Genomic DNA, 25994 nt, shown 5'->3' with positions numbered 1-25994 from the left:
TATAGAATAATCAACACATCCACTCTGTTCTGTTAATTCAGACTTCATAGTTCTGCGTTACCACTAACAGAACAAGGGAATGTCTCTCTCAAAAAAGGTTATAATCTGTGATTTTAGCATTATACCATTTGATTCACTCCAACAAAGTTTCAGTTAACACCAACTCTCCTCAAAGAATTTTCAGCTATGCTTTCCTACTACCAAGTACTGATTTAATTACACCAAGTACTAATCTTAAGTGCATAATATACAGATGCATACAAAGCAATGAAAGTGTCTTTTAACACTCTTTGTAGAGACCAAATGGCACCCAGACTATGGCAGGAGAAAGAGCAAATGAGCACATCTAACACTAAATAGTATTTTCTGAAGTTTTACCTACTGTAAAGGGACAAGACCATCATGAATTTTCTTTAGCTACAAGCCTCACAAATCACAATTTACCTCACAAATTACTGCCCATCAGTCTACCCTCATATCCTCAACCCAAACAGCCTACTGCAAAGCATATGTGTTCCTTTATAATTTGCATCAGCTGCTAAGCCCCTGGAAATCTTTCTGCTCAAAGCAGAAAGCTCCACAAATTTCCTACTAATTCTTCATTGGTTCCTAATTATGAAGAACTAATTCCTCAGATTCTGTCTCCTATACAGAAAGTGGTTTTTTTCCAGAATATAAGTCTTACCTGTTGCGTTTTCCTAAACTCTTCAAGTAGTTTTAAGGCCATATCATAATCTTTTAGTAAGTGGTAAGCAATAGCATATCCAATCCAGGAAGCTCTTTGTGTGGGGCGCAGCTGAAGTAGCTGGTATCTTGTCTCCTTCAGTAAAAGAAAAGCAATTTAAAAAGAACAGAGACGTTAAAAACAGTTACTCCACCTTTCTCATTATTTACTACCAGTAAGGCTAATATTCTAAAATATCTTTCTTAAGCCCTAGGCATTTTTTAAAAATTCTAACAGCAAAGGGAAAACCAGCATGTTTCTCATAAATCTGGGGGCTACCTTCTGAGTATAGGAGTAATTGCAAAAAGCATAAAATCTGTTTGTTGGGACAGAGGTGGTATAATTTTCAAAAGTACTTCTTAAGGGCCTAAATTACTTCCAAAGGCTGAGCTTTGAAATCTCAGAGAAGGATTTCTGTTAAAAAGCATGAGCTCACTGCCACTGGAAGAGCAGTTCCACTCTCCTCAAGTCCAGGCACATGGTCCTCATACTGCTGCAGCACTTCTCAGACTTCCTTCCCCAAGTCAAATTACATCCGAAAATCAGTTATTCCCTTTTCCCACACTAGCAAATTCAACATCCACAGTGAAAGAGACCAACTAATACCAAAGCCCACAATCCAGTCCTCTACTTCACATGAACTAGAGAATGGAAGATAAGCAGCACTCATCCCTTTCACAGCCAAGTTAAATTCAGCCATTCTGAAACCATTAACTCTGGTTTTAGATAAATTTTAAGGTTTTATTCATGATAAAATCAGTATTGGGATTCAAGAAATCAGCCATCATGTGGCAAGTTTCACACATACTTGAAAGAAACAAGATAGTGTGTTTCTCACAAAAAACACCTTCAGTATATGCACCGGAAACACCATTTGCAGTACTTCACAATAGCACAGTAAGCACTCCCACTTGCTAAGCTTTAAATTCTTATCCTTTTTATTTTCATTATTTTAGTGAAAAAATAATTGAGAATGATATATAAGGTGATCCACAACTCAAATTGTACAGAATAACTGCACTTCCAGTTCTGTTCTCAACATTATATGGAGCTCTGCTGCAATATGCTTTCATGCTTTCCTAAACAAGAGCTTAAAACACTTCTGAAACATCAAAACCAAGTAGCAACAGAATTACTACCAATAAAAGACTTAATAATGCAATACAGTAACAAGAGAATGCTAACAATAATAAATAGGAATTCAAAGAGAATACTTACTCTATACCCTTCTAAATCCCTCATCTGAATCTGCAACAGAGATAGATCCCTCAAGATCTGTAGATTATCTTTATCTAGTTTGAGTGCATTCCGGTAACACTTGATGGCTTCATCGTATTTCTTATCAGAACGTTGCAAAAGACCATAAACATGCCAACCTAATGCACATTAAGGAAGATACATTCACAACCTTCACAAAGTAACTGCAGCGCATTTGTGTTACAGACCAAAGAACTTGACATCTTCCTTGAAGATTAGCACCCTGAAGTTTGATTACTGCCGCCAGACTCTACTGACACATTTTAAATATTAAATGTTTCCAAACAAGCAATGAAGTCTCATTTAAATATCTTCTGCTAAGTCATATTCATAACCCCACAAAACAGTTATGCAAACTAAATGATTCAAGCTCCATATGACCCAGAAGAATTATTCCTAGAGTTGTATTGTTTAAAACATTACTGTAAATACAGTAGGATTTCTTACTCCTAGAAGTACGCTGATTGTATTGTTAGAATGAGATGCAAGTTTTACCTTTCCTCCCTTGCCTATCTGTAACCTCAATTAGTTTCCAATTTTACAGTAAGGGATAAACACAAAGCTACGCTTTATTCATTAACATAAGGAAATCTTAGTATTTTCTGTGCATCAAGTCTTTGTCACATTCTCAACATCTCAGATTTCCATCAGCATTGTGTCGTTTCAGTACTTTCCTTTCACAAGCATCCTTTTTATCCTGGAAAGATTCTGAATTCAAAGCATGAAACAAACATACATCATAGCAACGCATTACAATGCGTGTGTTTACATCAGTCTCCAAAAGTCACATTAAAAGAAAGATTACTTGACATTATCTACCTTTTGTTACTCCAGGTTACTAGTTGCTCACTAAGGCAACATCTTCCACAGTAGTAAATCTGGACTTACTTTGATTTTCAAATTTTCTCTCAAGAAACTCTCCCATGTGCCCCTGAAGCTGCAAAACACAGCAAATCTTAGGAGAGGTATATGCATCCTTCACCTGCTTTCAATAAAGATGGCACAAATAACTTGGTATGCTGATAACCAAAATATTTAAAAGTTCTTATGCTATTGAATTGAAACAGAAACAACCATTCCTTCCAAAGAAACAATCATTTCTAAACTTTGCATCTCAAAAAGTCAAGGAAGCACAAAAAAATTCAATGGGTTAAACTCGTCAAATTAATCAAAGAAACAGAACCGTTAAGTTCCCTTTTTCTAAGAAAGGCTCATATACTGAACTAAGTTCTATGTATGAAGATATAAAGCAGGTTTGAAGTTATTAAGAGGAAAAGATACACAAGACTCCAGTCAAAAGAAAAGACTTGTGAGAATTAAGTCTGAAGGAAACTTCCAGTATACAAACAAGAGACCCTGTTTCATATTTCTATGGGAACACAAAATTAATTTCAGGCAGCTGAAGCACACAAGAACTCCACATGCATCTTTGAGACTACTAGGAGAGCTCCTATTGCTGCTGTGAAGATTGAAGACTAAACATGAAAGGGGAACAAAATGAGTTTGGATACAGTTACAGCAGTTGGACTAACATCGCTACTTGTTTCTATAAATCCTACCTTGCCTAATTGAGCTCAAGTATTCAGGACATGGATCAAAGCTAAATGTAGCATCTTCATACGCCTCAAAACTACTGATATTTTAGATTTTCACCTAGAGCAAGACAATTCAGCTCCTAAGAATTTATGTGCACTTTAACAGCATACTTAAACTAAGATGATGCTTTGAGTAATTTAATCAGGCATCATTACCATTCCTGGATTTAATAGGTAATCTGAGTTAATCTTTCATAAATCACATTCTTCACTAAGCAATCAGGTAAAGAAAAACATAAACCCATTCAGAAGTACAATAATCAAGACTAAGCCTAAGAAATTTTAACAGCTGATAAAACCAGCAAAGCACAGCACCACCAATTTATTACAGTAGACAGACATCTCTGGGCAGTCTGGCCTGTGTTCCTACAGTGCCTTGTCTGTAACATGTCACTATCTGAAACATTTATTCTTGAAATTAATGTAGATCTCTGACCTGATCATTACTTAGGTTGTATCCGAGACCACATCAGAAATAATTTGCAGTTTGACGAGAAAATTTCTGTATTTTTAAACAATTTTACAGCCAGCATTTTCCCCAAAATCTCAATATGGGCAACTATAGAAGAATTAAAACCTACTCCTCCTCTAGTAAGTCATAACACTGAAGTGACCAGCTGTATTTTACACATAATCTACCAGGTGCTCTCTAAAAAGTACAGATGATAAAATATACCAAAAGTACCTTCAAATGTTAAATACACGCATATATATATATATATATATATATATATATGAACCCATAGATGTACTGCACTTGCTCAAAACCAGCTACTGGAACAAGATTACTTTAGTGGCTACCCCCTGCCTTCCCCTTTAAAAAAAAGTCAACTGGCTCACGGATATGTGATTAACAGAAGACCAGTCCATTATTTAACCTAAGATTTAGACAAAACATGTGAATATCTATAGTGAACAGGAGAGAGTTTGAAAAATATTAACAGATATTTTTATAACTGAACTATATTATATAAAAAAATATATAATTATATATATAATTCATAACTGATTATATTATAACTGAATGTTACAGATAGGTGGCGGAACACAGCCTTGGGAGAAGGGACAGACATCCTAAATAAGTCAAGCTGAGGCATAACAAGATAAGCTTAAGGGCAGCCAAACAGCTAAGGAGACCAAACTGAAATTTATTTGAACCATGCGTGAACTACCCTGATTAGCATAGTAAAAGATCCACCCTTGAACCAAGAAAGCCCCCTACTAAGGGAGCTCCTCCCCACAGAACATGCCCAGTGAAAAAAAAGAATGCTGTACCTTTAAATGGACATAAAGCTTGTAAGAACCAATGAGAATGGTTGGTGTGACTAAACATAAATGTAAACCATTGTTCAAAGTGCATAAAATGTTTTACTATGTATTAAAAGGTGTGCTGGCTTTGTGGATTTACCACCCAGCACCTATCTCTGCACAGACATGCAATAAATAAATGCCTGGTCTGGCTGTGTGAACCAGGGCTGTGCTCTCTTTGTGAGCCAGCAGCTTCTGACAACCCATGGGGCTGCCACAGTACCCTGCCAGGATCGACCAATGGCTCCAGGCAAAGCGGCTCTGCCAGACAAATTCCAGCGGTCTCTCCCAAATAAATTCCAGCGTGCGCTGACCTTTTTGATCAGGGACTTTGTACAACCAGCCCCAGAGCCAGAACAACCAGTGACTCAATGGTGCATCATATAGAGGTATTTCTTGGGTGAGAGGGGGGCAACTGGGAATTGAAAAAGTAGCAGCAGGATTTTTTCAGTCTGGGCCCTATGTAAGACAGACCAAGATGATATGCAGCAGGAGCTGTTTGTACACAGGTTTACACACTTGGTTTTTTGGATATGTGTGTGAAAATAGGGACTGGAAGGCTATGCATTTATAATTATATTCTTTTATATATATATATATAATTAAATTCTTTTCAGTACCAAAATATGTTCATCTGCTTCTGCAAAAACGCCCCTTCACTCTCCTCTCAGATGCATCCTGAAGAATTTTAGTAAGTTTGGAAGTGATCCCTTGACTACAGATAAAATGATATTGCAACCACTAGTGGCCAAATTATAAACTGGGGAATGGTGAATGGTGGACAACTGATGTTTTGTTGCCAGCTGAGGCAGTGGAATGAAATGCCTCCTACTGATGCTTTTATGACTTTGCATAGAGAACCATACATTCAGAAGCGTAAATGGAGGGGCGGGGGCAACATGTTGCTGCCAGGTGCTAGAAAGAAAGAATGGGACTGCGGGGAGGGGTGTGTGTAGATTTGCAATTGTTGGTATCTACAGCCCCACCCCTTTATGGTACAAATGCAGGATACTTAAAAGAGATGAAAACTTTAATCCTGTTTCTAGCAGGCTTGCTCTGAGACAAGCCGTCGAGGTGGAAGGCTTACCAGTTTTTGTACATGTGCCATTTGTCTCCAGTTCAATAAATCAGAGGTAACAATCTGTCAGCTATTTTCAGGAAAACCCTGATAGAAAGTACCAGCTTTTGGAAAACATGGCCCTAAAGAAAGTCCATCAGCTTTTTATGAGTGGTTATGAGGTAGCCAAGAGTGGATGGATTTAAACCCAGATGAGAAAGCTACTCACAAAGCATTTAACATGTTGTTCACTGGAAAATAGTCACAAAATGTAAGAAAAGTTACAGGAAGTCGATGGGGTAGGAGAAGAGTCTGTTCTGCAGTTGATAGAGAGAGCATATCAAGTGTGTAAGTGTGTAACAACTCAGAAGAGAAATAAAGCAACACAAAGAACAGAGTAAGATGAAATTGCAAACATCTCTATTGACAGCACCTATAACTGAGACTGCTACAGGTAAGAGAGGAATAGGGAGAAGAAAGCGGTTGGGAAGAAACCAGCAAGGTCACACACCCTTAGGACCAAAACAGTGTGCTATACGCAGAGGGGAAAAAGAAAAAAAGGATAGTGGAAGAATAAGGGCCCTACCTGGCAGGAAAGATTGAGTCACAGGACAATATTAAAATTTTCCCAGCTGATCCCCTGGTTCCAGTTCAGCTGGGGAACAAAACTATTAATGTCCTAGTGGATACAGAAACAACATATTCATTCAGTTATAACTAGCTGTCGGGGTTCTTTAAGTAATAGCTATATGCCAATTGTGGAGTAATTGGAAAGTGAGATTTGAAAACATTTCAAAAACTGATGGAATGTAAAATTGAAAGTGAAACCAACCCATGAATTCCTCTATATGCCAGAATGCCCCTTACCCGCTTCTTAGGGTGAGATCCATTGTGTAAATTAAGAGCACAGAAACCTTTCTCTGATAAGACAACATAGCTACACCTGCTGAAGGGAAACATGTGAAAGGCTCAAATCTGTTTATTAACAGAGAAACAACAGAGAGATGCAAATAACCCAGAGGAAATTTTGGATGCTGTAACATCCACCTTATGGGCAACCAACAGACTTGGAAGAACAAAGAACGCAGTACCAGTAAAGACTGAATTAAAACCCAGAACACAACTTGTCAGAAAAAAAACAAAACAATAGCCTATTAAGTTAGAAGCTTGAATAGGCTTAGAACCACTAATAAATAATTTTATTAAATATGGATGATTGAAGCTGTGTCAATCTGAATATAATACCCTGACCTTAACAGTTAGAAACCCCAAAATCAGTAATACCAATTGGTGCAAGATCTGAGGGAAATTAATTAAATCACAGTCAACATACATCCTGTGGGTTTGGACCTCTATATCTTGGTATCATCCTGACCTAATAACAATATCTATTTTATAGTATTGCATTTGAAGGATGCCTTCTTTTGCATATCCTTGGAGGAGGGGAGACAAAAATCCTGCATTTGAATGGGAAAACCCAACAACAGGACAGAAAGTTCAACTCTGCTTGGCTATGTTACTTCAGGGATTCAACAATAGCCCTACTTTGCTTGGTACTGTATTGGCCAAAGAATTGGCAGCACTGGCAAGGTAAGAACTCTTTCATTACCTGGCTTCAATATGTAGATGACAATTCTACTGGGAGCCACAATGGAACAGGATATCATGCAGCCACCGTTAGCTTACTGAATTTCTTGGGACTTGCTGGGTACTGAGCACCACAGAAAAAAGCACACATTGCTCAGCCAACTGTAAAATATCCGGGGTCTGAGACTTCACAGGATGAGAGAGGACTGGGAACAGAACAAAAGGAGGCGATATGCCACACAGCCCTTCCAAAATTAAAGAATTAAGAGGACTTTTAGGAATGGCCAGGTGGTATCACCTGTGGATATGAAATTTCAGTTTAATTGCTAAACCATATATGCTGCAAAGGGTCTGAAGAAATTCCTTAATGGACTCCTGAATGTTGTAAAAGCTGTGACACTACAGAATTACAACTTGAGGGCCCTCACACTAGGATTGCCAGACTTGAGTAAACCTTTCACTTTGTATGTGTATGAAAAACAACATGTGGCCTTAGGAGTTCAAACTCAAACCCCTTGAAGGCTGGAAAAGGCCAGTGGCATACCTCTTTAGGCAATTAGATGAGGTGAGCAATGGATGGCCCAACATGCCTCAGAGCAGTGGCAGCAAGTGTCTTAATTACAGAAGCTCAAAAATTTACTTTGGGACAACCTGTTATTGGTTTTATGCATTGTGCTGTTTTGGCAGTATTGAAGCAGAAAGGCCATCACTGGTTTTCCCCAAACAGACTGATTCAGTATCAGGCATCCTTGATCAAACCAGATGATGTCACTTTGAAGGTGACTTTCGTCCTGAAGCCTGCAACCCTACTCCCTGTTCATGAAAATAATAAATTGGAATAAAACCTGTTTACGTGTCACAGAACAGGTGTACCCCAGCCAACTAGATCTGAAATACACCCTTAGAGAATCCAGACTGGGAGTTATTCACTGATGGAAGCAGTTTTATGGACGACAGAGAGCCAAAAGCAGGATAGGCTGTGGTAACTTTGAAAGGTGAAATGGAGATGAAGCTGTTATCTGTCAAAATATCAGCTCAGAAACCTGAAATTGCTGCATTGACTCTAGCCCTGGAACGGTCTGAAGATAAACGAGTCAAAATATGCATCTGAGGTGGTACGTGCTCATGAGGCCATCTGGGAAGACGACAGCTTTTATCTTCACAAGGAACTCCAATCAAACATGGGAAAAAAATTTAAGATTCTTATGTGCAGTTCAAAAATCAAAAGGAGTATCTGTGACTGACTGCAGCGCTCACCAGAACGGAAAATCAGATGTAATTAGGGGTAATCAAAGAGCAGACGAAGCCGCAAAACAAATAGCTCTATCGAATTCTATAACGGAAGCCTTGATTCCTATTGAGAAAGTATTAAGAGAGCCTCCAAATTACTCTGAAAGGGATGATCAACTGGCAAAACTTCTGAATTGTACCAAAATTCAAAATGGACGGAAAACAGACACTAGACAAATTATAGTTATTGCTCCCATTAATGAGGGAATCAAAAAATAAAACTCACCAGGAAACCCATATGGGAGCTAGAACAAGTGGCAAGCATAAGACCTTATGCTGTAGAGCCAAGAATGCAACAGCTTGCTAATATTGTGAAACAATGCCTGATTTGTCACAAATAATCCAAAGATACAGAAAATGCCCCCTCCAGGATAAGTTAAGATCGGACATACTCCAGGGGAGTACTGGCAAATAGATTTCTCTGAGTTACTAAGATGTAATTGGTATAAATATCTGCTGGTTCTTGTAGATACCTTTTCTGGATGGGTAGAAGCTTTCCTGTGTTGAATGAACAAGGAAAGAGAAGTAATCAGTGTTATTGAAAGAAATTCTTCCTAGGTTTGCAATACCCAAGAGGATACCATCAGATAATGGGCCTCATTTTATTGCTAAGGTAGTGCGGGAAATTGCCAAATTTTCAGTTTGATTGGGACTTACATACACATTGGAGGCCACAATCTAGTGGGAAACTAGAGAGAACGAGTCAAACTCTGGAAAGACAAATCTTAAAATTACACCAGGAAACCCAAATGAATTGACAGATGTCTTCACCGTAGCTTTATCAAGAATCCAAATTACCCCCAAGGTTTGAGAAGGAATTAGTCCTTTTGAAATTTTATACGGTAAACCATACCCAGTAAGCAGCTTAACAGGGAAAGGTGATCAGATGCATATAAGCAATAATCAGATACTTACTGAATACATGCTACTGTTGGGGCACGCTATCTTCGCTTCATAGGTACCTGAACAGAAGAGCACCTGTACCTCTGGACACCCCAGTACATACCTTCCAACCAGGAGATCTAGTTTATATCAGAACCTGGAAAGATGAACCCGTAAGAGAACAGTGGAAAGGACCACATTTGGTATTATTAGTCACATCCACAGCGATCAAGGTAAACAGAATAGATTCTTGGATTCACTACACTCTAGTGAAGAGTGCCCCTCTGGAAAAGTGGAAGTCAGAAGAGACCAGACTTTTGAAACAGAAGTTAACATGAAATCAATGAACCCCACCTTGACAAACTGAGAATCAGTAGTTCATTTAGACTGTATACAAGGAGAAATGTTTTTATACTTTGTATTATAGGGAATAACATTATTACTGTATCTTTAAAAGTATACTGGCTTTCAGAAATAGAAATGAATGAACTAAAAAGGTTAATAGTCTTCTTTTACTTGGTATTACCATTACTCAAAAGTGAACGAGGACAGTCTTCCAGGTCCATGGGACCTTAATATTCACCTCAAACTGAAGAAGCAATGAGAACTGAGATGACGACAAATTGTTGGGTCTGTACATGCTTTCCTGAACGTGCAAAGAAAGGAATGTCAGTTACAGGAATCCCTGTTCCAGCAGAAACAACTTGGCAAAATTTATGAAGAAATACTTCTTTCAATGTAAGCTCAGACAGCCAACAAGAACGGGATATAGAAATTCCTGATCACCAGAGTGGTTACCGTAAATGAGTCCAACAGTGTACTCCTCCAAAAGGCACTGGCAGATTTGACTAACAACAACATGGTTACGGTAGAAAACTATTCTAAGTGCAGTGAAATTATTAATTGGGAAGGAATTTTCAGGAATCCTGGCCTGCTCCAGAAAGAAAAGGTTGGTATTGGCTTTGCATAAAAAATGCTAGAAAAAATTTAGCGAAGAATTATGCAGGAATATATACCGTAGGAGCACTAGTTCCAAGCATTACATAACATAACAGAAAAACTAGACTCTAAAGCCTGGTCAAGAACTTATTTACAGAAGCATAAAAGAGGCTGTAATCCACTGATACAGAGACCTATATATAGCTTTTCACTCTTCTGCTCTGTGGTTCCTTCCACGGCTAGAAGGAAGCAAATTTAAAAAGATATTGTAAATATCTCTGCAATTATAGACATATTAGAAATGAAATCGCAGATACCGCTGCAGCTTTACAACAGGAAGTTAAGACAATCAGCTAACATTGCAATTCAAGATAGAATCGTTTAGATATGCTTTTAGCTTCAAAAGGGGGACTGTATACTATATTAAACACTAGCTGCTGTAGACTCATTTCTACTGATTTGAATTAAATTTGGAAACAAACTAAAATTTTGCATGAAATACAAAAGGATGTCTTTATGATCTGAAGAAACATGGAAGTGGTTAACATCTTGGTTGCCTAAATTAACCACATGGATAAAAAGGCTGCTACATTAATAATTGGATTGTTAGTGTCTGTATGTATTTATGTATTGATTCAATGTGCCTGTAAATGTTGTTCAATGTCAATAATGCAATCAGGAGATAAGGTGAGACTTATCTGAAAAAAGTATTCTTAAACAGCCTCAAAGAGGGAAACTGCAGTTTACCAGCTCATAGATACAGGATTAACAAAAGGCCAGTCTATTATTTAACCTGAGATTTAGACAAAATATGTAAATACCTATAGTCAAGAATAGGAGAGTTTGAAAAATAGAAAATGTTACAGATAGTTGGCACAACATGGCCTTGGGAGAAGGGATAGACATCCTAAATAAGTCAAGCTGAGGCATAACAAGATATGCTCAAGTTGCACTAAACTGAAAATTACTTGAACTATGTGTGAACTACCCTAATTAGCATAGTAAAAGATCCACCCTTGAGCAGAAGAAAGCCCCCTCCCACAGAATACAGGCAGTAAAAAAAAGAATGCTGTACCTTTAAATGGACACGAGGCTTGGCTTGTAAGAACCAATGAGAATTAAGTGTGACTAAACGTAGTTGTAAACAATTGTTTAAAATGTATAAAATGTTTACTATGTATTAAAAGGTGTGCTGGCTTTGTGGATCCATCTCTGCACAGACATGCAATAAACACATACCTAGACAGGGTGTGTGAACTGGGGCTGTGCACTGGGTAACAAAGTGTTAGGCATTAAATTCACATAAAACAGGGAATGTTTACATTATTTCAGAGAACCTCCCAAGTTCTGTTTAGGTAGCACTGAGGATCAACAGGCCTTCAAGCTTCCATGTGAACTTCATAGCTAGTCACAAGCCTTTGCGAAGGATGTAGAAGGAACCTTTATTAAAAAGCTCAGCTTCTCATAACCTGCCTATATATTCTCCTAGTCTTTACTCTCCCCAAGTACTGAGCCCCACCATTAGGAAACATTCAGACATTTGGGCTCTTAAATGTGTGGTAATTGTAAAAGAGGTTTGCTATTCCTTTAGAATTTAGCAAAAGATGACAACTGAAAGTACTGTGACAAACCTGATGCCTAGTCTGGAATTAATCTAGTATCAGTTAGCTTGTGCACACTAGAGACATTAATTCTGCACAGACAAGACTACTCTAGAGGATTCTCTGTAGAGCTGCAACAATACACTTGAATGCAAAAAGCTGGCATTTCTTGCTTTGCCAGAGCTAGTTCTGTGGATACAGCTAAAAAAAATAAACAGCCACAACTTTGTGCCTAATAGGATTCAGATGAGTTTACACTTTCTCCGAGTTAAGAAAACAAAAATCTTTGTAGTTTTCTTAAGCTAAGGCAATTTAACAAGTCAGTAAAACAATGATGTAAATCCACTAGAACTCCTAATCAAAAAAACCCGGGTTTTTCTAAAACTTGTCCAGGAAGAAGGTCCCTTTGACTACCCTAATCCCCAAGTCAGATCTGAAAAAGCACAGATCCTTCCAGCATTGGCAGAAAAGTCTTCTTTACAATTGTAAGAGACAGCATAAATTGCAAGCAAGAATTCCTGATGCTGATAAATCCCACTCTGGATTTTTGTTTAGGAATCAGAATCCCCCTATACTCTCCAATAACTCACCCAGATTCTATTGTTCCCTGATTTAAGGGGTGAGACTTCTTATGCACAGATTAAAGTTGCTTTGGTATTCCTTAGGTGTTCAACTTCTAAGATCAACAAGGTACAAATCACCTTTGATTGTTCTGCGGCACACCTCTAGTAACTCTGATATCCTCCACATACTTAAAGAGGTTTTTCCCAGCCTCAAGCTCCCTGGACATTTAATACAGGAATGGTTAAGACAAAGGGATGGCTGTTTACACTAGATGGCCATCAGGAAGTGTTGCCTGTGATACTAAAGGAGGATTTTTTGGTAATGTTAAAAGCTTAAATATTTAATAGGAAACCTGCCCCTTAACATGCAACTCAAACACGAACAGAACAAGTGACACATTCTGTGCAAACAGCCTCCTGCCTGTGGCTTAAATAGAAGACAGCTACTCCCAAAGCCCTTGGGTAGCTGTGAAGTATTTCACAGGTATAAACTTTTCGAAAACAAACTTAGAACAGAGTAGTAGCCATCAAGTCAGTAGACCTAAACTGTTACTTAAAAATCTAGTGGCAAAATAGGTATTTTCAAAGCACCTCTAGACTGGATTTATACCTTTAGGAGAGAAAAGAACTTTAGAAAAGGCCAGATTCTATAAGTCATATCTATTCTCTGTAGAAAGTTATCATCTTTTCCTAGAAGTGTAAAAAGGCGTTTTTCTTAAAAATTCTGCAAAATTGTAAAAAGGAGAATAAAACCTACTTCAAGTATTTGATTACCAATCAAAATTCACTGTACACATTTTAGATTTTATACAGACCACATTATGTACTTCAAAAGCATGTACTGATACAGCAACAAAATCATACATGCAGAAGTGAGAACTCATAGTAAAAAGATCAGGTTTTGCATTACAAAGGATACAGACATGACTCTTTACATCATTACGAAGTCCTTTACGAACAAATTCATATGCTTCTTCCTTCTTCCCTAAGCAGTTCAAGGTCAGTCCTTTCATCGCGAGCGTCTCTGTAAGAAATATCATATTATGTTTCTGACTTCCCATATGCCAGTTTCACAGTGCAGATAGCCTTTGAAGTTGTTATACAGTGAAGTTCCCCATTAAAAGATAATTTTACATCAGGATAGCAGCATGGCACAGCTGACTTATATGAAAGCATTTCCTTTCTTGAAATTGGTAAAAAGACCACTGCAGAGCATCATACAGATGTGATGAACACAGACAACACAGACCTTTTTAATTAAAAAACACATTTAACTGGCTTTAAGGGAGTCAGGAATAACCTAAAACAATTTTGGAGAGCTTCTCAATGTGTGTTCAAGTTCCAGGTAGGCAGAAAAAGAAAAAAAATCGTCAAGTTGTATCATACCATAAGAAACAGATGTCAGTCAGCTCCACTACAGTTTGCTTACAAAGCATTAGTTTTAAGAGGCATATTTCCTGCTACAGTATTTTGGAGGTAAAAGACCTTCTCTAAAGTAGTAGCATTTTAATCAACATTGCAAGACACAAGATATAAATACATCAGTTTGACTATTGCTCCCCCTCTGTCCCCATTCTTCAAGTAACAGTGTGGGAAACAAGTTGCATGTAATGCATGCACTATGCCTGAAAACTGTTCCAAATTCATATTTCAGCATTTTTTTGCTAAGTAAGAGACCACTTAAGTTTTGCCCCTGCCAGAAGATTAGTCACATTTTCACCACAGTACTGTTTTTTTTTCCAATAGCAACATTTCCCCAGTATTAATGGCAACAGCTCATCATCTCAAGCTCAGTCATAACAGCAGTTTGAAGCTTCATCAATAGACCTGTTAAACACCATTTTCTGTAAAAGTACACCTAAAGAAAATGATAACCCAGAATGGACCAGGGTTTTAAAACAAAAAAATTGTTTTTAAGTTATCCTACATCCAAGCTGTGAAACAGAGAAAGCTAGAATGATACCTTCCCAATAATATCAGGAAGCTTCAAAAACAATATCCCCACTGTGGGAAGGAGGACAAGCTACTCCTACCTTCCCACACCAGGGAGGTAACTGTCCAGCCACAGCAATCCATCTGTTTGTCACCTTCTCACTAAATTTTTCAAATTCCTTGACTCTGAAGCTAAGTGTAACAACAGTGCAGCTTCCCATCAGCTCATTTCATTGGCTTAGTTCTGCTTCAGCTGTTCGTTCCAGGCTTTGCTCCCAAGCTTCAAAGCCATTAGTGGCTCAGAGCCCAAGTTGTATATGGACTGCCAAGGCAGCTAGTTGTCCTGGAAAAGTTTAAGAGGCAGCAAAAGCAGAAAAGACAGAGATGGATACTGGCATGTTACAAGACGACAAATGTTAGCAGAGACAAATGCATTAGGTCAGAGCTAGGTAAGCCACTCTAGCTTTGAAGCAAGAAGGAAGCTGTACTTTTATCTGTGGGTAGTAATGAAGACAGTGAAGAAACAGCAGACACTGATGGAAGCATGAAAAGGATTAGTCAAACATTTTGCCAAGATTTGACAATGTCAAATAAAATAATTTCACTGATGCAGTACATGCACATTCCACGTTAGGTTACTTCTACAGTAGACAAACAAAAAATTTAGTGTATCAGAAAGGAAGACTGGCTGAACCATGCAACAGAAATCCTGTAATACATTGACTAGAGTACCTTATTGACGATTAAGTTCTGACAGATGTAAAAAGAAGCAACATTTTGCTGTCCTGTTTCCTGCAGTATTTATCAGAACAGGATTTCCAGATTCTGTCTTTACCTTCAAGTCTTATCAACAAGAGTATTACACCTAAGTTTGCTCCTTGTAAGTGGCAATTTGGTATGAGTACAGAATATTTAAGAGCATGAACTTGATGAATAAGCAAGATTTTTAATTCATTGGCAGAATGCTTTCATGCGATATTCAAAAAAAAGGCTGGGCTTGCTATTAAATAGGAATGGAATTAAAAACCACACTAGCATTCTGCCCCAGAAACCTAGAAAGACTACCTACTTGGAAGCTTCACTGAAGTGTGCTTCCACAATACATTTTGATCTTCATCATCCCAACACACAGGACTGTGGCTGAGCTAGGGTGAAAACTTGGGTCTGAATGCCCAAAGACTGGAAATCCAGAGTAATTATTCAGTCCTAAGGACAATACCATACCCAGCAACAGGCTCCTTTCCCAATAGTACAGAATTGGCTGATTATACATTTTAGCTCATGACAGGGGGCGGGGGAGGGGGGAATCAATCTTTTGAGTCTGCAGTTACCTCCATGTTCAGCGAATTTCGGATTAGAGAGGATCATCTTGCAGAACTTGAGTCCATTTTTGTACTGTTTTTGTTCATAACATTTCTGGAAAAGAGGTGGAATACGATCACTGAAATGTATTTTAAAAACAGAGTACCTTAACATACTATTAAAAATGCAGTAGCTCTTTTCAGTAAGGCATGGTAATCAGATCACTAACAAGCTCTATTTGAATATGACAATTTATACTACATTGCCTTTTTCCAGCATTCAGAACAGTATCTGCCTTCATTTACATAAAGCCAATGCTCTACTTCATGGTCTCCTTTTTATAAATTGGTAGTACCTTTTCAAGCAGAATAGGAAAGTCAAGTAGGAATATCTACTTCGATTCTGAAATTCTAAGGATAGAGTACCAAGTTAGAAATCTTGACTCAATAGAATTTTTGAGAAGAGTAGTTACTCTTAAGAAGTCTAGACACTCCTTTCAACATCCCATTTCCCTGGCCTAGTGACCTTCCAGAGTAAGAAATCTCAGATAGAAAAGACTTTCCTTGTTGCCAGTGTAGACATTTGAGAGGAAGAGAGATGAAGTAGGATAAATCTATCGTAACCTCAAAAAATCTATATACAGATATCCAGGGAGGGAGAATTTACCTGGGCATTAAAAAAATTATTTAATTTCTAGCTGGAACAGTACAGCTAAGGGCTACTTTTAGATTTATTTAGAGAACCATTTACCTAATCACTTAGTAAACTGGCAAACAATGCAGTTCAACTGTGGAAACACAAGGAAAAAAACAACATGTGAACCCGAGTCCCTCTTCTTCCTTTTAAAGATACTACCTGATGTTTATAAGTCAGTAAGGTCTTTGTAAATTACATTGATTACTGATCACTACAGTTAATCACTTTAAAACATATTTAAAATATACTTAAGCCAGTTAAAGGCACGCTTGTATCAATTGCAGTAAGCATGAAAGTTACTTAAGCTCTTTAGCTTGAGGAGAAATACCCAAAAGCAAACCAGGCTTAACCTGGCACTATTTTCAGTTAAAAGGTGTACTGTCCTCCTGTAATTTAGACAGTTTCTCCTGAGAATAGCTGTCATTTCAGTTATGTGCTTGAGTACTTTTAATGGTCTCTCATAGATCACTCCCACTCCATCAACCTTGCAAGACAGAGGTAAAGTTTCTGTTAAATTAATGCAGAGCGTAGTAACTCCTTTGCAGTCATAACGTATCACAGAATCACTCCCCAGGGTACAAGCAATACAGAAACATGCCTATGTTCACTTTTGGGGGAATTGGTTAAGGTGTCAAAACAAGGGTCCTCCTCCAGTCTGTGGGAAAGGACTTAACCGCTGACAATTTAAGTCTTGGTTGCCTGAAACTCAAAATACTTGCAGTTAACCATGAAAGTGGGGACTAAATCACAGAATAATTTAGGTCAGCAGGAACTTTTAGAGGTCACCTAAATCACCCCTCAAAACAAAGGAGAGCTAACCTTGATGTATCAGGTTGCTCTGCCTGGCTGACTTCTGCCAAGATGGCCAGGGAGTTCCCAGAGGAATTATTACCACAGTATAACAGCAACAAAAAGATTTGAAAATTTTTAACTGAGAACTAGTATCCACATGCTTATCTAAAATAACCCAGGTTGCAGAAAAACTTGGGAGTCCCCTCTACGAGAAGGTCAAATTCTCACATTCATCTATTTTTTCCTTCTTAACATAAGATGCTTAGTATCATTTTTAAAGAATCATAAGATACCACCAATGCTCTAAAAAGCTTTCTAAATTTATTCAGGTATGCCTAAAAAAAAAAGCAACAGAACAGTGAATGTTCATCTACAATTCTACAACTCTTGCAATGTTGAGTGAAACTCCAAATATACAGCAATGCCTAATCATAGAACAGAAGCTATTTGAGTCAAGTGTGCACTTAAAATAGATTAACTACTTGAGGAAATCATATCTGTTATCCTTGTTCTGACATTTTTATCTTACAGAGTTCAGTCTCAGACCTAGAATAAGAACTGAGCTTATACAGTTATGGAGAAATCCAAGATTTTTATAAGACAAAAAAATCATATTTTCCAATGGCCAACAGATGTACGGAAGAGAGAAGTTAATGCTCTCCACCAGAAAAGAAGCACAAGTTCAACATTCACAGTTGGCTGGCTTGCTGACAGAAAATCAGCATGCTTGCACTTGTCAGTAAACAAGTTAGCTTAAAACCAGACAAATCACAGCATTTCTTGCCCAGCTGCTAGTTACTAGACAAAAGAGGGGCTCACTACAGAAAGGTAGTGAATCAGCAGAAAATACAACTTCATGTAATTCCTTTGCTTATGGATCAAGCCTTGCTCTTTAGTCAAAAGGAGACTTCCCAGCCCCGCTCCCTCTGAACACATACACACACAAATGCATTTGTAAGTTATATATTTATTCCAATACATTGGCTTAAATGTATACCAATATAAAAGGACTTTGCTTAGCAATATAAGTTGATTCTCATCATCAGCATACACAGATACACCAAAAGACTTAGATTCAGTTACATGAACAAGCCTGGGGCATTAGAGTATCCAAACTTCATGAACAGACCACTTTTAAACTTGTCTGTCCAAAAACTGTGAATAAGCACACTGTGCTCCACCTGTATCTTGTTTACAGGAGACCAGAGTTTGATGCCATGTGATACCATCTCATTTTGTAGTACAGATGGGAATTTCATAGTTGAAAAACCTGATGTCACCATGTGCATTCTAAAGTCTTGTACTACTCAGGAGAAATACAGCTGAAGTGTATTCATTAGTACCTGTCCCACTGCCATTAAGCCTTTGGTATATTAAAAGCCTGAGCTAATATGCTGTGTTGGGGATTATTTTGGTTTTGTTTTGGGGTTTGGGTTTGTTTTTTTCTTAAACAGCTTTATCTGTTGTGTTTAATGTGAGGCTCCCCACCACCCTTCCACAGCAATAATTCCCTGCTAAAACTGAAGCCAAATCACAAGTGTTTACACACTCAAAATCTCAAATGGGAGATTCTGGCAAGGCCAAAACATTACCCAGAACTTCTGCTACCAGGTATTTCTGCAAGGATGTTACCTCCTCTAGCACACACCTTCTCCTGATTTGTTCCAACATTAACTCAAAGATACAATTACCTATGTTCTTTGCCACAGAATTAAGCTAGACATCTTACGAACTTTCAGTTAAGTATCAAGTGCCTTTACATAGAGGTTGAATAGGCACAGCATCTAGGAAGTAAATGTAACTGTAAAGGTAAAAAATACTAGTAACAAGGATATAACAATGAAGAGTAAGAGTGGATTTCAATCCTACATTACAGTGCTCTGCTGCTTCTATTTAAGAATGCACCATTCACAAATTGTGATTTATTTTTTGTGTGATGCCATCTTTCACAGACTGTACCTCCCTAGATAAAGCATTTATCACATAAAAAAAGTCTTGTATCAAGAGAACAGCCATGAGCTGTAACAGAGCTGCAGCTAAGTAGTTCAGTCCAACTGAGACACACTGTCCAGTCTCATGGTGAGCATGTGTAATAGGGGCTTACAAGAAAGATGGGGGCTAAAATTTTTAGTGGGGCCTGTTGCAACAAGAAAAGGGCTAATGGTTTCAAACTAAGAAACTACATTCAGACTTGATATAAGGAAGATTTTTTTACAGTGCTGGTAGGGGAACAGGTTGCCTAAAGAGGTGGTACATGCCCCATCCCTGGAAACATTTCAGGTCATGCTGGACAGAGCTCTTAAAGCACCCTGATCTAGTTGAAGATGTCCGTGCTTATTGTGGGTGTGGAGGGTGGACTAGGTAACCTTTAAAGGCCTTTCTAACCGAAATCGTTAATTTTTGTGTAATTATCTTTAGTAATAATAATGCAATTTGGAAGCTGGGATTTCGTTGTCTCTTGACAAGAACTTGTCCAACAGTAAGTGTAAGTGGCAGTCGATTTAACACTATTCTCAGATCCCACCTGTGCAGACCACATTCTGTTAATGCAGGTCTGCACATCTATAGCCTCACCAGAATCACGCTGGACCATCAGAACCACCAATAATTAAAAAAATTTCTACCGATTTAACTACTTCTAGGTAGTGAATAAAACCAGCTTCAAGCTTTATTAGAACATCATTTATTTATGTTTTCATCTTCTCTGCTACTGTACTTCCATATAAGCCTGCCTGTAGACCTCTCAGCGCTCAACAGTTTCAACACTCTTCTTGCCAGGCAGTGTCTTCTCTCTTGTTGCCATGACTCTGGTGCAAAACTTTTCTTTTTTGGCAACACTTAGGAGTTGTTTAAACAAAATTGTAATCCTATGTTCTCAGTGCTTATATCTTCAATTTTTTTTTAAATTATTTTTCTGCTGTGTAACACCGATGGGAGGTGCTGGGTAAGGAAGGAACCCAAGGGCTAAATGTAGAACATCAGAGCCTAGAGAAAAGGACAAAGCTTATACATCAAGCCTTAGGGAAAGAAGGCTAGAAATGCCACAGTGGTGACCAAGTTCAGCAATAAAGAACCATTAGAAATTATCACTGACTGCAGTTCTTACCAGCAACTTTTCCTGGGAGCTATCCGACAAGTATTTAGGGGCTGTTATTAATACACATTTCTGACCGAAAACAGGCACAATCAATACAGGAACACCAGCATACTGTCAGTATTACTCTTAATTGGCATTTAACATCTGGACCTTTTAAAAAGCCTTCCTTGTTTTATTGCACATCTATAAAATAATGTCATCTGCATCTACAGACAACTTATTTCATCAACTGCTGTGAGAAACAGAAGATTGTCCAAGTACCTTAATCAGATGTTAGGCAGAACTCAGTATGTACAGTTCCCATGCTAACAAATAATTACCAAGTTATTCACCAGTTTGATAGCAAGGTGTGACACCATCTTGTTTGAATGACATATGATTAAGACCCAAAAGAGTTTAGCATTTGTGTTGGAAATGCTCCTTGTACGATTAAATACTTTTATAATTTGCAATGCTGATACTGGAAAAGTGTCTGATATTATTAAGTTTCAGAGACAAGACTAGGGACTTCTGCATGAGGTCCCCCAAACAGCAACCCTCTCTCCACACCAATTTTAGTTCACTGATGTTTGAGAAAATTGATAGAAGTACCAGCTGGAAGGAGCTTAAACTCATGGAAAAGGTCATTATCACTTCCCCATTCTCACAGCATCTTAGATTTCTAGTCGCAGAACAACCCTTCCAAAGTATCAACAAGTTCAATCCTTTTTACCCCAAGGCGCTACTGGTATTTAACATATGCATGACCAGCCCTGCTCTCTGCTGGTAAGAGTGGTTAACCTCACCACCCGAAATAAATAAAGACAATGAAGACAGCCTAGCTCCAGCCTTACTGGCTTCAACTGTCAAAATGGACAGGTCACACAGTTCTACCACAGACCTAGGGACTTGGCAATGCAGAACAGTGCTTAGTCAGACCACAGATTGATTGTGCACAAAAGAACAAGTGGCCAGTAAAATCTAAGCTTTCATTATCACAATTCTCTGTATACATTTTTTCCTTTAACCAGCTTTTTCCAATTATTTAAGTTCAAATCTACAGAGTACGCAAAACATTTCTACCTGCATACAGTAAATTGTAAACACTGCTTTTTGTATTCTTTACTGTTGGCAAAATAAAACTGATAATGCATTTGTTATTGGAAAGAACATGTACAGTAAGAACGTTGTTTCAACATTTGTCAGAGACATATTTAACAACCCTATAAACTATGCCTCTTTTAAAAGGGGAAGCTTGCCTTAGATTAAGACCTAGTCTAATTCTGCACTGTGCACACACACTCAATACTGAATCCCTAGAATATTCTTTGCTTTGAAGGGGCAGAAACAAGAGAATATGCAGTAGCAAGAGCTCTTTGCTTACAAGTACTTCACATCTGTAGCTTCCTCATTATTTGATTTAGTAGAGTTCCCTACCATTTATGAACACATGTATACCTTGGCAAAGCAGAAACCATAACAGCAACACTAGAAATCAGACTAGTCATAGCCCCGTCATAGATTTTGAACCAGTTTTTAATCTGCACTTTGTGCAGAAGTACTGAAGAGACCAATCTGCCACATCTCCTGGGATGAAACTGCAGCTTGCCTAGCAAGAACTCAGACTGAACAGGCACTCCACAGACTAGTGGAACTGCATTTGTAAGCAGTTAAGCAAATGAAACTATCAACATCAGCACTGTTTTGTGAAACCCAATACATACACACGTAAGTCTCAGGCTTCAAAAAAGTTTATGCTTATTTAGACACCTTAAAGCAAGTTAAAGGCAATTACCAGTGTAAGTCTTAACTGCTAACTTCACCTCAATCAACATTCTGTAAGATTTCAGTGATTCAGATTAAAGTGCTGCATAAATCATAATAGATCAGGACAGAGATCAGACCCACCTGGTACAGGCTACTAGAGGTGAGATATAAGTGTTAAGATGCATAGGGAGAGGCTTATGGGTAAGACAAGCATTATTAACAGTTCCCACCAGAATGTTCTCAGCCTCCCGTTATCTGTGGGTTCAGCAATCCTCTGAGCCAAAGGCTGTATCTTCACACACACACCCTGTAGAGCCTAAAAACTTTTCATGGTTACTACATCTTGCAGCAAAGGGTTCCACTGTAACTTCTTTTTTAAGAACTTCTTATTTGAAGCCTGCTACTTTGCAGCCACCACTCTTACCAAAATGAAAACTAGGCATGATAGTTCAAAAACAGGCAAGTCCCTACTTAACTTCTCCAGATAGATAATAGCTTGTAATTTCAGAATCTACTAAGTTCTTTCTCCTTTAAGAAAGTGATTTCATATTTGCATCCTTCTTCTGAGGAGGCTCAAGGGCAGGGGAAACAGCAACACACACAGCATTGCAAACACAGACTTGCAGTGTACTTGAGCAGTGCCATACCAGCATTTTTCTTTTCCCAGTATTCACCAGTTTTCAACTGCCGTACAAAGAAACTGTTTTAACAGAACTTCAAAAATCCCTACAAATGTCAAATCTAAGGGGCAATCTAGCTCACAGTCCATGCTAGATGTACATTAAATTAGGATTTCCAAGTCTAACATTCACCTACGAACAATTTTACTTGCTATGACTCAACTTACTCCAGAAACATGAAGTATTTTCAGGTGGCCTTCACTCTTGTGCCATGAGCAGTTTAGCACAACTGAACTCACCTTGCTATTCATCACTTGTTCTGTTCAATATAGCCACAGGCAATTAAAAAGTTCCAGCACAAAACACAATGGGACTTAACTCTGGAAGTTATCATATACAGGAACTTGCCTTTAAAAAAAAAAAAGTCCAGAGTGAATAAAACAACCAGTACCATTCCACGGAAGCCTGCTTTATGAGCCTTTCACCATGACATTTATGAATTTTCAAAAATTAAAACAGGAATATTTATTTGGGATGAAGTGTTACCCAAATCAGACTCCCTCAAATCACTGACATATGTGAAACATTTTCCCTTACGAGTTTTACTGCCTCTTACCTTTAGTCTATTATCTATTTGCCACAATTCTGTTATTTTAGTAGTTTGCAGCTGGCCAGGCACCCTCACCACCTCTTTTGAGAGTTAGTACCAAGGAAACAGCCTACAGTCATCCTATGCTGCCCCTCCTTTAGCAGCACCACACCACAAATCAGTCTTATTAGTTACACCAGAAGATTTTTACTGACAGCTCCATATACCTATCTTTAAAGGAAGGGATCTTTACCACAGACTTCAAATTTCCACTACTCCATTAGTGGATTACAATGGCTACCTCTGCTATGTTATCAATCTGATTTGGGAGGCATTAATTAGCCCAGATTCATGTGTTCCCAATTATTGAATTTAATACCTTAGTAACTCCCCCACATCATTACTAGGAGACTATTTGCATGCTTATAATTATTATTTCATTAAATAAAATTTAAAAACGTTTAAAATTTTATGAATAAGAATTAGTTTAACTTCTACAAGCACTAGCATATTTATCTTTTATCAAAGGAAGAATCTTTTAAGATTATTGTAGAAGTCAGGGAACAAAAAGGACGCCACAGAGAAGCTGAACTCCTCAGAGACAGGGCACTTCAGATAATTTCTAAGATTTCCTCACCCAAAAAAAGTGCAAGATGCACACCTGAATAAACTAAGCAGCAAGACACTACTATAAAGGGATACACTTTGCAGACTTCCTGTGTTTAATTACTTGAAGTCAAACAAGAGTAAATGACTAAACTGGTCTCAGCAAGTGTAATGCCTTGTACCTGAACAGATACAAGGACTTATCTCCCACATACCAGGATGAAATACTCACAGGCTAGCCGTTCCTCAAGGGAAATAAATACATTTGCAATTAAAGCAGCAAACCTTATTTTATGCAACAACAATATGTTGATTTCACTAAGAAATCAAAGGATTAATTATTTACAGGCATGATACCATTCCAAGTTATATTAGGTATCAAACAAACAGCAGATAATACCTTACACTGTAATGCCAGGCAGACACCAGCAGTTATTACAAGACCCCAAGCATTTCTTAAAAACAAAACTGATTTGACAAGTAAGCTATGAAAGTATGACAACCCCATGGCCTTCCTCTAAAGCACTCATAAGGATTACAGAGCTGATCTGATTCTATAATGTCAAAGATTAAAACTAATTGTAAGATGAGACATACTTCATAATCTGGGTTCTCAGGTGGAGAAAAAATAAAATTGAAGCTGCTTAAAACTGAAACATACTCTGAAGGCAAGCTTACAACTCAGTTTTAAATACACAAAATAGAAGATCTGCCTAAGCATACTGTAAGTAAACTTAAAAATGCATCTTGTTAACACTGAAGTTATCACATGTACATGTTTATTTTAGATTGCATCTGCCCCATTCACTTAAAGCCACATGAGCTGAAGACCGATTTTAAGTGACAAGAAACACAAAAGCATTCCTGTATTAATTCATCTTTATGGATGCCGTTCTCTTTCCATGAAGGGGGAGCCAGGAAGCTTTCAAACACTTCCTCCATGCCGAGTGACTCAAGAAGTGAAAGAGAAGAGCTTGACCCCACCCTTCCCAAGCAACATCACACCTGTAAGCACCATCAGAGCTTCCAAGGGAAGAGCACCAGTCTGAGAAAAAACCACTGTGGAAGAGTGAAAGTAGGGCTTAAGAAACAGACCTGGAAGTCAAGACAGCAAGAAATATGAGCGCTAGCACTACCTTACAGCAGTACTGAGAAACTAAGACACTATTAGGTATGCTGCAATTGCTCTTAGTTCCCTAATAACATCACAGCTAGTTTTAGGTCAGCTTGTTCAACAACTGCTAAGCATGCAGGCACATACATTGATATGGCTTAAAGATGATTTACTCAGCTTCCTGAGCAGACTTCACAGCTTACATGAACTCCATGAGACCACACTAGTTTGGGCAGCTTGCTAAGCTTGGTCTGCTGTTAACATGGTCACCTTGTTCAGACTTTGATAACCTGTCTCACATGTTACATACACACATCAAGGCACCAACTCCTAAGTAGTTTTCGTGATCTCCAAATGAGTTTCCCATTTTGTAATTGCTAATTCTCTGCAGTGTGCTTGTAAAAATACTTTTAATATATGAGCACAGTTTCCTCACATCTGTTCCAAGTGATTAAAACTTGGAAGGTCTTATTATACAGCCTCCCACATACACACCCCACCTCCAATTTTTAAAATGCCCACAGCATCCCTAGTAATTTCAAGTATTCTGGCAGTGCTAAAGTAGGCAAGAGGCACTTCCATTAAAGAGCTTTTAGCACTACGAGCTATACTACTACACTAAAATACTCTGAAACATGTCATGCAACTGAAGGGTTCTGTCTGTACTACACAGACATTAGTATTGCAGAAAAAGTGC

The 25994-nt window shown here is 38.1% G+C and overlaps 1 protein-coding gene across 7 annotated transcripts in view; it reads right to left on the bottom strand.

The window, feature by feature from the left end:
• Window positions 1-25994, bottom strand: part of NAA16 (N-alpha-acetyltransferase 16, NatA auxiliary subunit) — a 78830-nt gene that overhangs the window by 50231 nt on the left and 2605 nt on the right. For 6 of the 7 annotated variants that reach the window (XR_003551654.2, XR_008747085.1, XM_013305384.3 and 3 more), the window contains exons 2-5: window positions 16067-16151; window positions 13723-13827; window positions 1943-2100; window positions 686-820 (exon numbers count right to left, since the gene is read on the bottom strand). Coding sequence is in view for 5 of the 7 variants with exons in the window: in XM_013305384.3 (XP_013160838.1) it covers window positions 686-820; window positions 1943-2100; window positions 13723-13827; window positions 16067-16151 (483 nt within the window). In the remaining 2 variants the exon portion in view is untranslated. Of the gene's footprint in view, window positions 1-685; window positions 821-1942; window positions 2101-2800; window positions 2919-13722; window positions 13830-16066; window positions 16152-25994 lie in introns of those variants that run through there. The other variant, XM_027777229.2, reaches the window with a different exon arrangement.

Source organism: Falco peregrinus, chromosome 4, assembly GCF_023634155.1.
Source record: "Falco peregrinus isolate bFalPer1 chromosome 4, bFalPer1.pri, whole genome shotgun sequence".
Taxonomy (NCBI): Eukaryota; Metazoa; Chordata; class Aves; order Falconiformes; family Falconidae; genus Falco; species Falco peregrinus.
The sequence above is the reverse complement of the archived record's forward strand: the minus strand, read 5'-3'. Positions and strand labels throughout refer to the sequence as shown.